The sequence below is a fragment of the Corvus cornix genome, chromosome 10 (genome assembly GCF_000738735.6).
Source record: "Corvus cornix cornix isolate S_Up_H32 chromosome 10, ASM73873v5, whole genome shotgun sequence".
Taxonomy (NCBI): domain Eukaryota; kingdom Metazoa; phylum Chordata; class Aves; order Passeriformes; family Corvidae; genus Corvus; species Corvus cornix.
Window position 1 is genome coordinate 18,905,911 of NC_046340.1, and position 13,573 is coordinate 18,919,483.

Here is a 13,573-nt window from a genome sequence, read left to right on the forward strand (position 1 = left end):
CCATCCGGATCCCGTCCCCATCCCGATCTTGTCCCCATCCGATCCCGCCCCCATCCCAATCCTGTCCCCATCCCGATCCCGCCCCATCCTGATCCTGTCCCCATCCCAATCCTGTCCCCATCCGGATCCCGTCCCCATCCCGATCTTGTCCCCATCCCGATCCCGCCCCCATCCCAATCCTGTCCCCATCCCAATCCTGTCCCCATCCTGATCCTGTCCCCATCCCAATCCTGTCCCCATCCCGATCCTGTCCCCATCCCAATCCCGGCCCCATCCCAATCCCGTCCCCATCCTGATCTTGTCCCCATCCCAATCCCAGCCCCATCCCAATCCTGTCCCAACCCCAATTCCATCCCCATCCCGATCCCAGCCCCCATCCTGATCCCGTCCCCATCCCAATCCCAGCCCCCATCCTGATCCCGTCCCCATCCCGATCCTGTCCCCACCCTGATCCCAGCCCCATCCTGATCCTGTCCCCATCCCAATCCTGTCCCCATCCCAATCCTGTCCCTGTCCCAGTCACAGCCCCAATCCAATCCTGTCCCCATCCCAATCCCAGCCCCATCCCAATCCAGGCCGCATTCCGGGACTGGTGTCACTTGTGGCTGTCCCCATCCCAATCCCAGCCCCATCCCAATCCCAGCCCCATCCCAATCCCGGCCCCATGCCAGGATTGGTGTCACTCGTGGCTGTCCCCATCCCAATCCCGGCCCCATCCCAATCCTGTCCCCATCCCAATCCCGGCCCCATCCCAATCCCGGCCCCATGCCAGGATTGGTGTCACTCGTGGCTGTCCCCATCCCGATCCTGTCCTCATCCCGGGATTAGTGTCTATTTTTAGGATCACTCCCTATTTTAAGCCGGGGCTTAAATCCCTCGGTGACACTCGGCTCCTTTACGGCGGATTTACACGGAAAGAAGGATTTGGGATTTGCTCCCCCCTGCCCTTTTCCTCCTTTGCCAGGGCTGGCAGAGCTTTTCCACCTTTGGGGGGGAAAAATCCCTCCCCAATTCCCTGGGAATATCCCCAAGGATTCATCCCAAACCTTCCCACCTGCTTGGAGGGGACGAATTCCCCCCAATTCCCCAGGAATATCCCCAAGGATTCATCCCAAACCTTCCCACCTGCTTGGAGGGGACGAATTCCCCCCAATTCCCCAGGAATATCCCCAAGGATTCATCCCAAACCTTCCCACCTGCTTGGAGGGGATGAATTCCCAGGAAACCGGAGAGGATTTGTCCCCCCCAAGCAGGGGAAGAGGTTTGGGATGAGATCCTGGGGATATTCCCAGGGAATTGGGGGGATTTCCAAGGGGAGGAGCTTTGGGATGAGTCCCTGGTGCCAGCCAGGAGCTTCCCAATAAAATCCCGGCTGTCCCAAACTGGGAATGTTCCCACCCGACTCCAGGGACAGCTGGAGCCCCATCCTTGTTTTTATGGGATTTGGGCATTTTGGCTGCAGACCGAGCCCGAGGTCCCTGCCGAGGGTTGGGATCGGTGGCTGCAGATCCCAGATTTTGGGCTGGGATCGAATGGGGGGGATCCGATGGGATCCAAGGGTGGGGTCTGATGGAAGCGAGGGGGTGGGATCTGATGGGATCCAAGGGTGGGATCTGACTGGATCCAAGGGTTGGGATCCAACGGGATCCAAGAGTGGGATCTGACGGGATCCAAGGGTGGGATCTGACGGGATCCAAGGGTTGGGATCTGACTGGATCCAAGGGTTGGGATCTAATGGGATCCAAGGGTTGGGATCCAATGGGATCCAAGGGTGGGATCTAACAGGATCCAAGGGTTGGGATCTAACAGGATCCAAGGGTTGGGATCCGACTGGATCCAAGGATGGGATCTAACGGGATCCAAGGGTTCCGATCTGATTGGATCCAAGGGTTGGGATCTGACGGGATCCAAGGGTGGGATCTGACGGCCCCTCCATCCCCACGCAGGTTTGGGAAGAGGATCGGGAAGCAGATCCGAGCCCGGGATGAGGAGATCCAAGCCCGGCCCTGCTTGGGGGGTTCCCCCCCCAATTCCATTGGTTTTCCCAATCCCGAGCCCAGCCTCTCGTCCTCCCGGGGATTTGGGGATGCGTCCCACAATCCCTCGGCTGCTGCTCCCCTCCCGAGCACCTCCGGCAGTGCATTTCGGGATCCAAAGCTTTCCTCTGGAATTCCCGACCTGTTTGGGTTGGAATTCCTAAATCCCATCCCATTCCCATGGGCAGGGACACCTCCCGCCATCCCAGGTGTCCCACCCTGGGAGCCTTCCCGGGATTCAGGGTTTTCCAGCTGATTTTCCAGGCTGGATCCAGGCAGGAATTCCCCAGCCCTATTCCCAAATCATCCCAAAGGTCTTTCCCAGCATCAATCCCTGGAAAAAAGTCACCCCAAAGCGCCCCCACAGCCTGGAATTCCCAGCAAGGCCCTTCCCACTTCCCTTCCTGCTTCCCGGACAATGTTTAACGAGGGATAAATCATTAACGGGGGCTGGCAGCCGGGAGCAGGGAATGCAGGGGCCGCTCTTCCCGGAGCTGATCCCGGAAAACGATCCTTCCAAGGATCTGGGGTTCAGCTGCTGCACCCCAAAACCTGCTCCCAAAATCTCCAAACCCAGCTCCTAAAATCCCCCAAAAACCCAGCTGCCAAAATGCCCCCCAAATAATTCCCCAAATCCCCTAAACCCCAGCTCCTAAATCCCCAAACTAATTCCCGAAATTCCCAAAACCCAGCTCCCCAAATCCCCCCAAAACAAATCCCCAAATCCCCAAAACCCAGCTCCCAAAATCCCCTAAAACCAGATCCCAAAATCCCCCAAAACCAAATCCCAAAATCCCCCAAACCAGCTCCCAAAATCCCCCAAACCAGCTCCCAAATCCCCCCAAAACAAATCCCAAAATCCCCTAAAACCCAGCTCCCCAAATCCCCCAAAAAACAGCTCCCAAAATCCCAAAAACCAGATCCTAAAATTCCCCCAAACCCAGCTCCTAAATCCCCAAACCAATTCCCGAAATTCCCAAAACCCAGCTCCCCAAATCCCCAAAAAATAGCTCCTAAAATCCCAAAACCAAGATCCTAAAATCCCCCAAACCCAGCTCCCCAAATCCCAAAAAATAGCTCATAAAATCCCCCCAAACAAATCCCCAAATCCCCCAAAAGCAAATCCCAAAATCCCCAAACCAGCTCCCCAAATCCCTCCAAAACCAGATCCCAAAATCCCCTAAAACCCAGCTCCCCAAATCCCCAAACCAATTCCTGAAATTCCCACAACCCAGATCCCAAAATCCCCCAAAACAGCTCCCAAAATCCCCCAAAAACTGTTCCCAAATTCCCCCAAACCCTGCTCCTAAATAATTCCCAACCCTCTCCCAAAGCCGTTGTTTTTGGGATAACGATCCCGGAACATTCCCAGGCATTCCCGGTTAATCCCCTCTTGATCTCGGCATTATTATGGAATTTCTTCTCATCGGGGATCGCCAGCAGGATTTTTCCAGGGAAAAAGCCGGGAGGGAATCCCTTGGGGTGTTGGGATCTCGTTGATCCCATGCCAGCAATTCCAAGTGGGATAAACCCTTCCCATGGGAATTTTTTAGGGGTGCTAAACCCATATTTAGGGTTTTTCCCGCCATGGAATATGGATGATTTCCAACCTCGAATCCCACAGGAATGGGAAGATCCTCGGGATCTCCTGGAGCATCCCATTCCAGCAGTTCCAGAGGGGATGGACCCCTTCCCATGGGAATTTTTTTAGGGGGGGTTTTGAATGGATATTTGGGGATTTTTCTATCCAAGGATCGGGAATGATCCTTTTCATTCGGGGACCTGGGAATGAGCATGGACACAAAAGGATGGGAAGGAAGGAGCGAGACCGGGAAAAGCGGGATGTGACCAGAGCTGGGACACTCTGGTGGCCCTGAGGGGAGATGGACACAGGGATGGACATCCCAAAGATTCCATGGAGATCTCCCAGTGTCATAACCCCAGGACACTCAGGTGGCCCTGAGCTGACCCCAATCCATGATCCCACCTCCGCTTGGAGCCACCAGCCAAGGACATCCCAAAGATTCCATGGGGACACCCCAATGCCACAACTTCCAGGACACTTTGGTGGCCCTGAGGGGAGATGGACACTGGGATGGACATCCCAAAGATTCCATGGGGACATCCCAATGTTAAAACTCCAGGACATTCAGGTGGCCCTGAGCTGACCCCAATCCATGATCCCACCTCAGCTTGGAGCCACCAGCCAGGGACATCCCAAAGATTCCGTGGTGGCTCCACGGGGACACCCCAATGTCCCAACTTCCAGGACACTCTGGTGGCCCTGAGCAGAGATGGACACAGGGATGGACATCCCAAAGATTCCTTGGGGACACTCCAATGTCACAAATCCAGGACACTCAGGTGGCCCTGAGCTGACCCCAATCCATGATCCCACCTGGGCTCAGAGCCACCAGCCAGGGACATCCCAAAGATTCCGTGGTGGCTCCATGGGGACACCCCAATGTCCCAACATCCAGGACATTCTGGTGGCCCTGAGGGGAGATGGACACTGGGATGGACATCCCAAAGATTCCATGGAGACATCCCAAGGCCACAACTTCCAGGACACTCAGGTGGCCCTGAGGTGACCCCAATCCATGATCCCACCTGGGCTCAGAGCCACCAGCCAGGGACATCCCAAAGATTCCATGGGGACACCACAATGTCACAACCCCAGGACACTCAGGTGGCCCTGATGGGAGATGGACACAGGGATGGACACCCCAAAGATGGACACCCCAAAGACACCCCAATGTCCCAACTTCCAGGAGCACCCTGGGATGGTGGAAGGTTTCCCTGCCTGTGGAATTTGATCTTTTCCGACCCAAACCCATCCCGTGAATTCCCAAAGCTCAAATCCTGTGGGAATTTTGGGAAAAAGTGGAGCTCTGGATGTTGGAATCTTGGGTTATCCTGGTGGGACCGGTGAGATTTAGGTCGGGAACCGGAATTTTGGGATGTTTTGGATAAATTTTGGGAGGAAAAAAGGGGGAGATTGGGATTGAAAAGGTGAAATTGGGATCAAAAAAGGGGGAAATTCAGATAGAAAAAAGGGGAAAATTGGGATGAAAAGAGGGGAAATTGAGGTCAATAAAAGGCGGAAATTGGGAGAGAAAAGGGGAAATTGGGATCAGAGAAGGGGAAAATTCGGATAGAAAAAGGGGGAAATTGGGGTCAATAAAAGGTGGAAATTGGGATGGAAAAAGGGGGAGATTGGGATCAAAGAAGGGGAAAATTGGGATGAAAAAGTGGGGAAATTCGGATAAAGAAGGGGGAAAATGGGGGTGAAAAAAGGGGGAAATTGGGATCAATAAAGGGGAAAATTCGGATAGAAAAAGGGGGAAATTGGGACCAATAAAAGGTGGAAATTGGGATGGAAAAAGGGGGAAATTGGGATCAAGAAAGGGGGAAATGGGGATCAAAAGAGGGGAAAATTGGGATCAAAGAAGGGGGAAATTTGGATAGAAAAGGGGGAAATTGGGGTCAATAAAAGGTGGAAATTGAGATGGAAAAAAAAAGGGGGAATTTGGATAGAAAAGGGGAAATTGGGGTCAATATAAGGGGCAAATTGGGATGGAAAAAGGGGGAAATTGGTCTCAATAAAAGGTGGGAATTGGGATGAAAAAAGGGGGAAATGGGGACCGAAGAAGGGAGAAATTGGGATGGAAAAAGGTGGAAATTGGGATCAATAAAAGGTGGAAATTGGGATCAAAAAAGGGGCAAATTCGGATAGAAAAAGGGGGGAATTGGGGTCAATAAAAAGTGATAATTGGGATGGAAAAAGGGGGAAATTGGGGTCAATAAAAAGTGATAATTGGGATGGAAAAAGGGGGAAATTGGGATCGAAGAAGGGAGAAATTGGGATCAATAAAAGGTGGAAATTGGGATGGAAAAAGGTGGAAATTGGGATGGAAAAAGGTGGAAATTGGGATAAAAAAGGGGAAGTTGGGATCAATAAAAGGGGGAATTGGGATAAAAAAGGGGAAGTTGGGATCAATAAAAGGGGAAATTGGGATCAATAAAGGGGAAAATTTGGCTCAAAAAAAAAGGGGGAAATGGGGATCAAAAAAGGTGGAAATTGGGATCAAAAAAGGTGGAAATTGGGATCAAAAAAGGTGGAGATTAGGATCAAAAAAGGGGAAAATTTGGCTCACGAGAAGGGGGAAATCTGACATCGCCTCTTTCCCTCCTTGTTTCAGGGAAAATCCAGCTCAGCGAGATCCCTCCTGAGGCTGCGAGTGCTGAGCCGGCTCTGCCTCCCCATCCCGGCCCGGGAATGAGGAAAATTGCCTCTGGAATGAGGACACATCCCTCCCTTTTCTCCTCGCCGTTATCCCGCGGCTTTTCCTACCTCCCCATCTCTCCAACCGAGCCCAAATTCCCTCTTTTTTGATGCAAATCCTCCTCAGGAACATCCCACCGACAACGTTGCCGGCTCCCTCTCCCCCCATTTTTTTTTTTTTTTTTTTTTCCGCCCCCCTCGCCTTTATCCCGGGAATTCTCGCACCTCGCGGAGCTCCTTGGCCACCTCCTTGAGCTCGTGCAGGATGCCCTCGAGCTGCCCGATCACCATCCTCATGCGGCCGCGGATGCGCTCCCGCTCGCCCTCGCTACGGCCGCCGCCGCCGCCGCCGCGGGGCCGCTCCGTGCGCTGCGCATCCCGGCGGCTCCGCGAGTCCATCCTTCCCTAGGCTCCCGGGATGGCCGGCCCGGTGTCCATCCTGCTGCTCCCCGCCCGGCCCGGCCCGGGCAGCTCTCACCATCTTAACGCTGCCGCGGCTCCCCGGAGAATTCCAGCGACGCGCTCGCGCTTCCCGGTGGGATCGGGGCGCTCCTGGGGGAAGCGGGAGGCGCCGGCCGGGTGCACCATGCGGGAGGGGGGTGGCTGGGCTGGTGGCCTCGGGGTGACACCGCCGCGAGGAGGAGGAGGAGGAGGAGGAGGATGAGGAGGAGGAGGAGAGGCTCGGGATTTCCCGCCAGGCGGAATTCCAGCGGGAGGGCGACGCGCGGCTCGGTGTCCCCGAGGAGGGGCCGCTGCTCCTCGCGGCGGGGCCGCAGGTCCGGCGGGTGGTCAGCGGGGGTGTCCGGCTGTCCTGGGAGGCGCGGGGGGGGTCCCTTCCTGCGGGGACAGAGGGACAAGGGCAGGGAAATGGGAAAGGGCCGGGAAAATCCTCGGGAAGGGGCTCTGGCCGCTCCTCCCCCCCCCCCCCGCCGTGTCGCGGTGTCCCCGGAATGAGGACAAACCCCAGGTACCCCCTGAGGACCCCCCGCCAGGTTGAGGTGGGGGGACAGGATGGAGCCGGGAATGTCACTGCACCCCCTCTTTGGCCTCCCCCAGAACCCCCAGGGAACGCTGGGGCCTCCCGGGGCCGGAGGGATGGACAGGGGGACACAGGGACACCCCGAGGGACACCCGGGGGGACACCCGGGGGGACACCCGGGGGGACACGGGGACAGCTCCGGGCCTCACCGGCGCGCTCCAGCCGCTCCTGGGCTCCGCTCCAAGCTCTTCCTTGTCCTGTTTTTCCCCCGGCTCCTTCCCTCGCTTCCTCCCCCTCCTCCTCCTCCTCCTCGCCGCCGTCTCCCTCCTCCCTCAGGGCTTTTCCGCCGACGCCGGGGCCGCTCTCCTCCGGTGGCTGTGGCGGGGGGTGACACGTTCGCGGCGGTGACAGCCCCGCGGGGGGGGGAAGGGGCACACGCGGCCCCGGGGACCGGCACGGGGGGGGGGGACCGGGAGCCTCCGCCCGCTCCCGGGGCCCTTCCCACCGGCAGCCTCCGCCCGGAGAGCTCCGAGCCCGGCTCCGCCCCGGCCCCCGAGTGCCCCTCGGGAACGGGAACGGCGAGGGGGGAGCGGAGAGGGGGGTGCGCACGGGGCGGGGGGGGCTCGGTAGGGCCGCGTTTCCCTCCCCGGTACCGGCATTCTCCATTCCCAGTACCGGCATCTCTCAGCCCCGGTATTGGAATCCCCCATTCCCGGTACCGGTATCCCCCATTCCCGGTACCGGTATCCCCCATTCCCCTACTGGCATCCCCCATTCCCGTACCGGTATCCCCCATTCCCGTACCGGTATCCCCCATTCCCGGTACCGGTATCCCCCATTCCCCTACTGGCATCCCCCATTCCCGGTACTGGTATCCCCCATTCCCGGTACCGCCATCCCTCAGCCCTACCACCGACATCCTCCAGCCCCGGCACCGCCATCCCTCAGCCCCGGTACCGGTATCCCCCATTCCCGGTACCGGTATCTCCCATTCCCGTACTGGCATCCCCCATTCCCGGTACCGGTATCTCCCATTCCCGCCACCGGCGTCCTCCAGCCCCGGTACCGCCATCCCTCAGCCCCGGCACCGCCATCCCTCAGCCCTGGTCCCCACGTCCTCCGGGGCTCCCCGAATCCTCCATCCCGGGAGCCTCCATCCTCCATCCCCGCTCCCCGAACCCTCCAGCCCCGGTACCGGCATCCCTCAGCTCCAGTCCCCGCGTCCTCCCTCCCCGGTTCCCGAACCCTCCAGCCCAGCTCCCTGGAGCCTCCAGCCCCGGTTCCCTCATTCTCCGTCCCCGCCGCTCTCATCCTCCATCCCCGCTCCCCGCACTCTCCATTCCCGAATCCTCCATCCCCTGTCCCCGCTCCCCGCATCCCCCTCCGTCCGTCCCCGCCGCTCTCATCCTCCATCCCGGAGCCTTCATCCTCCATTCCCGACCCCTTATCCCCGCATCCTTCAGCTCCGGAGCCCGGATCCTCCGTTCCCGGTCCCTGAATCCTCCATCCCCGCATTCTCCATCCCCGGAGCCTCCATTCCCGATTCCCGCTGCCTGCATTCTCCATCCCCGCATCCCCTCATCCCCTCTCCCCGTGTCCCCTCTCCGGGACCCGCGGGACGCACCGGCGGCGCGGCGGACTCCGGGCCGGGCTGTCCCCGGGCTCCGGGCGGCCGGAGCCTCTCCCCGTGTCCCCATTCCCGGTCCCGCACCCCCGGGGACTCACCAGGGCCTCCCCCCGTGCCCCATTCCCTCATCCCTTCCCCGTTCCCTCCCCCGGGACGCACCGGCGGCGCTGCGGGCTCAGGGCCGGGCGCTCCCCGGGCTCCGGGCGGGCGGAGCGGGCCCCGGGCAGGGCCATGAGCGGCGGAGGGCCCGGCCCGGCCCCGCTCCGGCCGCAGCCTCCCCGCGCTCCTCCCGCCCGGCCCCGCGCGGCGCTGCTGTGTCACCGGAGGGGCCGGGCCTGCCCGGGAAACGGGAATTAAAGGCACCGGGAGCGGGAATGCAGCGGGAACGGGGCGGGAACGGGGAGGGAATGGAGCGGCAACGGAGCGGGGATGGAGAGGGAACGGGGCGGGGATGGAGAGGGAGTGGAGCTGGGATGGAGCGGGGAATGGAGAGGGAACGGAGTGGGAACGGGGCGGGAACGGGGCGGGAACGGAGCGGGAACGGAGCGGGGATGGAGCGGGAACGGAGCGGGAATGGAGCCGGGAACGGAGCGGGGATGGAGCGGGAACGGAGCGGGAACGGGGCGGGGATGGAGCTGGGATGGAGCTGGGATGGAGCGGGAACGGGGCGGGAACGGAGCGGGAACGGGGCGGGGATGGAGCTGGGATGGAGCTGGGATGGAGCGGGAACGGGGCGGGGATGGAGCTGGGATGGAGCGGGAACGGGGCGGGAACGGGGCGGGGATGGAGCGGGAACGGAGTGGGAACGGGGCGGGGATGGAGCGGGAACGGAGCGGGAATGGAGCTGAGATGGAACGGGAACGAGGCGGGGATGGAGCGGGAACGGAGCGGGAACGGGGCGGGGATGGAGCTGGGATGGAGCTGGGATGGAGCGGGAACGGGGCGGGAACGGAGCGGGAACGGGGCGGGGATGGAGCTGGGATGGAGCTGGGATGGAGCGGGAACGGGGCGGGGATGGAGCTGGGATGGAGCGGGAACGGGGCGGGAACGGGGCGGGGATGGAGCGGGAACGGAGCGGGAACGGGGCGGGAATGGGGCGGGAACGGGGCTGGGATGGAGCGGGAACGGAGAGGGAACGGAGCGGGGATGGAGAGGGAGTGCAGCTGGGATGGAGCGGGAATGGAGCTGGGATGGAGCGGGAATGGAGCTGGGATGGAGCGGGAATGGAGCAGGGATAGAGCGGGAATGGAGCTGGGACGGAGCAGGGATGGAGCGGGAATGGAGCAGGGATAGAGCGGGAATGGAGCTGGGATGGAGCGGGAATGGAGCAGGGATAGAGCTGGGATGGAGCTGGGACGGAGCTGGGATGGAGCTGGAATGGAGCTGGAATGGAGCTGGGATGGAGCTGGGATGGAGCTGGGATGGAGCAGGAAGCAGATGTCGGGAAACTGAGGCAGCGCTGGGGGCTCTCCCGTGGGATGAGTGTCCCTTTTCCTGCTTTTTCCCCCTCCTCCAAAGATGCAGCCCCGCCCCCTCTCCAGGGGGGATTTGGGGATGATTTCTGCGGAATCTGAGAAAAACCAAGCTGGGATGTAAGACAGGAATCCTGGGAATGGGAAACATCCATGGATGTGGCATGGAGGGATGGAGGGATGGATGGATGGATGGATGGATGGATGGATGGATGGACAGATGGATGGATCCATGGATCCATGGATGGATGGATGGATGGAGGGATGGATGGATGGATGGAGGGATGGATGGATGGAGGGATGGATGGATGGATGGATGGATGGAGGGATGGATGGATGGATGGATGGATGGATGGATGGAGGGTGGATCCATGGATGGATGGATGGAGGGATGGATCCATGGATCCATGGATGGACGGAGGGATGGAGGGATGGATGGAGGGATGGACGGATGGAGGGATGGATGAAGGGATCCATGGATGGAGGGATGGATGAAGGGATCCATGCATGGGGGGATGTATCCAACTCCTGCCCTTGCATTTCCGAGTTGTTTTCCTTGCTCTGGAAAACGAAGGAATCTGGAGCTCTGATTCCTCCCCGGGCATTATTCCAAAGGGGTCGGAGCAGCAGCTGCTCCCAGGACGATGTCCCCGTGTCCTTCCCGCTGGCGCCTCTTCCCGCAGGGACACGTTTCCATCCCTCAGCATTCCTGGCACGAGGCTTTTCCAAGGTTTTTCCGAGCCAAAAAACGCCACCTTGACTCCTGATTTTCAATCCAGGTCGGACAAGCTGCATTCCCAAACTTTCCCAGGTGCCATCCCAGAGCCGGGATCGTGGGAATCCCGCTCGATCCGACCCCAAATCCTGCTGGATCCCGTTGATTTTTTTATTTCTTGGGAATGCCGGGGAGGATCAGCCTGGGAGCATCCTGGTTTCCCATAGGACTATCCCATCCCGGATTTGGGTTTTGGGAGCTTTCCACAGCCCTGAGCCGCTGGGGAATCCCAATCAATCCATGGAATGTTGCCGGTTAATCACTTTTCCCGAAGGATGCCGGGAAAAGCACGAGGAAAAAACCCTCGGAGCAGCTGGAGATGGACAATGGGATTGGATTTTATCGGGAACGGATTTATGGACGCGCAAGGTTTTGTTTCAGGATCCCAAATCAATCCAAGTGGAATTGGATTGCTTGGATGGGGGCGCAGGGATGGAAAAATCCCATAAAACCGGGGGAAGCTTCCATAAAAGTGGGGAAAACTCCTCAGCTCCCTTTTCCTTGGGAAATAAAGGGAAAAAATCCCTCCCTAAAATCCAGGTGGGACCAGGGACGGCCTTGGGAATCCGAGGGGGTTTTCCCGTCCCTATTTTCCAGGAAAAGCCTCTGGATTGGGGATTTTTTATGGGAAAAACTCCATGGGAGGGGATTGAACCTGGGCACAGCTCAGGAGAAACCAGTGAAACCAGTAAAACCGGGAATGTTGCACCAGTAACGGGGTTACCCGGGATGGAATTCCAGCTTGGATTTTGGGAATGATCAAAACCTCTTTGGAAACACCCAAATTCCATCTGGGAATACCCAAAATCTCTTTGGGAACATCTAAATCCTCTTTGGGAACACCTAAATTCCGTCTGGGAATACCCAAATTCCATTGGGAACACCCAAATGCCACCTGGGAATACCCAAACTCCTTTGGGAACACCTGAATCCCATCCCAATCCCATCCCATGGATCCCATCCCATCCATCCCATCCCATCCCATCCCATCCCATCCCATCCCATCCCATCCCATCCCATGGATCCCATCCCATCCATCCCATCCCATCCCATCCCATCCCATGGATCCCATCCCATGGATCCCATCCCATCCCATCCCATCCATCCCATCCCATCCCATGGATCCCATCCCATCCCATCCCATCCCATGGATCCCATCCCATCCATCCCATCCCATCCATCCCATCCCATCCCATCCCATCCCATCCATCCCATCCCATCCATCCCATCCCATCCCATGGATCCCATCCCATCCCATGGATTCCATCCTATCCCTTGGATCCCATCCCATCCCAATTCCCTGAGGGATGCAGGAACTCGGCTCAGCCTCTCCATCCCAGCCCCTCTCCGGAATGAGGGCAGTGGGAAAAGCGGGAATTATTTCCTCGGGATGGGGAGGACGGAGCCGGGGCTGGGAGCGACTCTTCCCGGAATTACCCCCAGCTGGGATTTTCCGGTTGTTTTCCTGCCATCCCGGGGTTTGGATCCACTCCCGGCCCCTCCTGCTCCAACCAAATCCCACAGTTCCAGCCACCAGGAGAAGGATTTGGGATCCTCCTGAGCCAGGAGAAGGATTTGGGATCCCCTGAGCCAGGAGAAGGATTTGGGATCACTCTGAGCCGGGAGAAGGATTTGGGATCCCCTGAGCCGGGAGAAGGATTTGGGATCCCCTGAGCCAGGAGAAGGATTTGGGATCCCCTGAGCCAGGAGAAGGATTTGGGATCACTCTGAGCCAGGAGAAGGATTTGGGATCCCCTGAGCCGGGAGAAGGATTTGGGATCACTCTGAGCCAGGAGAAGGATTTGGGATCAGTCTGAGCCAGGAGAAGGATTTGGGATCACTCTGAGCCGGGAGAAGGATTTGGGATCAGCCTGAGCCAGGAGAAGGATTTGGGATCACTCTGAGCCGGGAGAAGGATTTGGGATCCCCTGAGCCGGGAGAAGGATTTGGGATCACTCTGAGCCGGGAGAAGGATTTGGGATCAGTCTGAGCCAGGAGAAGGATTTGGGATCACTCTGAGCCGGGAGAAGGATTTGGGATCCCTCTGAGCCAGGAGAAGGATTTGGGATCACTCTGAGCCGGGAGAAGGATTTGGGATCCCCTGAGCCAGGAGAAGGATTTGGGATCACCTTTTTTCTCCATTCCCACCTTTTTTCCCCATTCCCACGTTTCTCCCTCATTCCCAGTTTTTCCTTCATTCCCACTTTTTTTCCCCTCAATCCCACTTTTTTCCCATTTCCCACTTTTTTCCCCATTCCCACTTTTCCCCCCACTCCCACTTTTCCCCCATTCCCACCTTTCCCTGCTCCGGGTGGGATCTCAGTGCCCAATCCCGTGGGGTGAATTCCCAATCCATGAGCATCCCGATCCATGGGAACGCAGCTTTTGGGGGATGCTCC

The 13,573-nt window shown here is 58.6% G+C and overlaps 1 protein-coding gene across 1 annotated transcript; it reads right to left on the reverse strand.

Moving 5' to 3' along the window:
- Window positions 1-5,317: 5,317 nt before the first annotated feature.
- Window positions 5,318-8,017, reverse strand: LOC120410565 (basic proline-rich protein-like). The gene is made up of 2 exons (XM_039558017.1): window positions 7,510-8,017; window positions 5,318-7,158 (listed from the first exon to the last, which is right to left on the reverse strand). Exons 1-2 carry the CDS (start codon window positions 7,979-7,981, stop codon window positions 6,650-6,652), a joined length of 981 nt encoding a protein of 326 aa, XP_039413951.1. The 5' UTR covers window positions 7,982-8,017; the 3' UTR covers window positions 5,318-6,649.
- Between the last annotated feature and the right edge of the window lie 5,556 nt (window positions 8,018-13,573).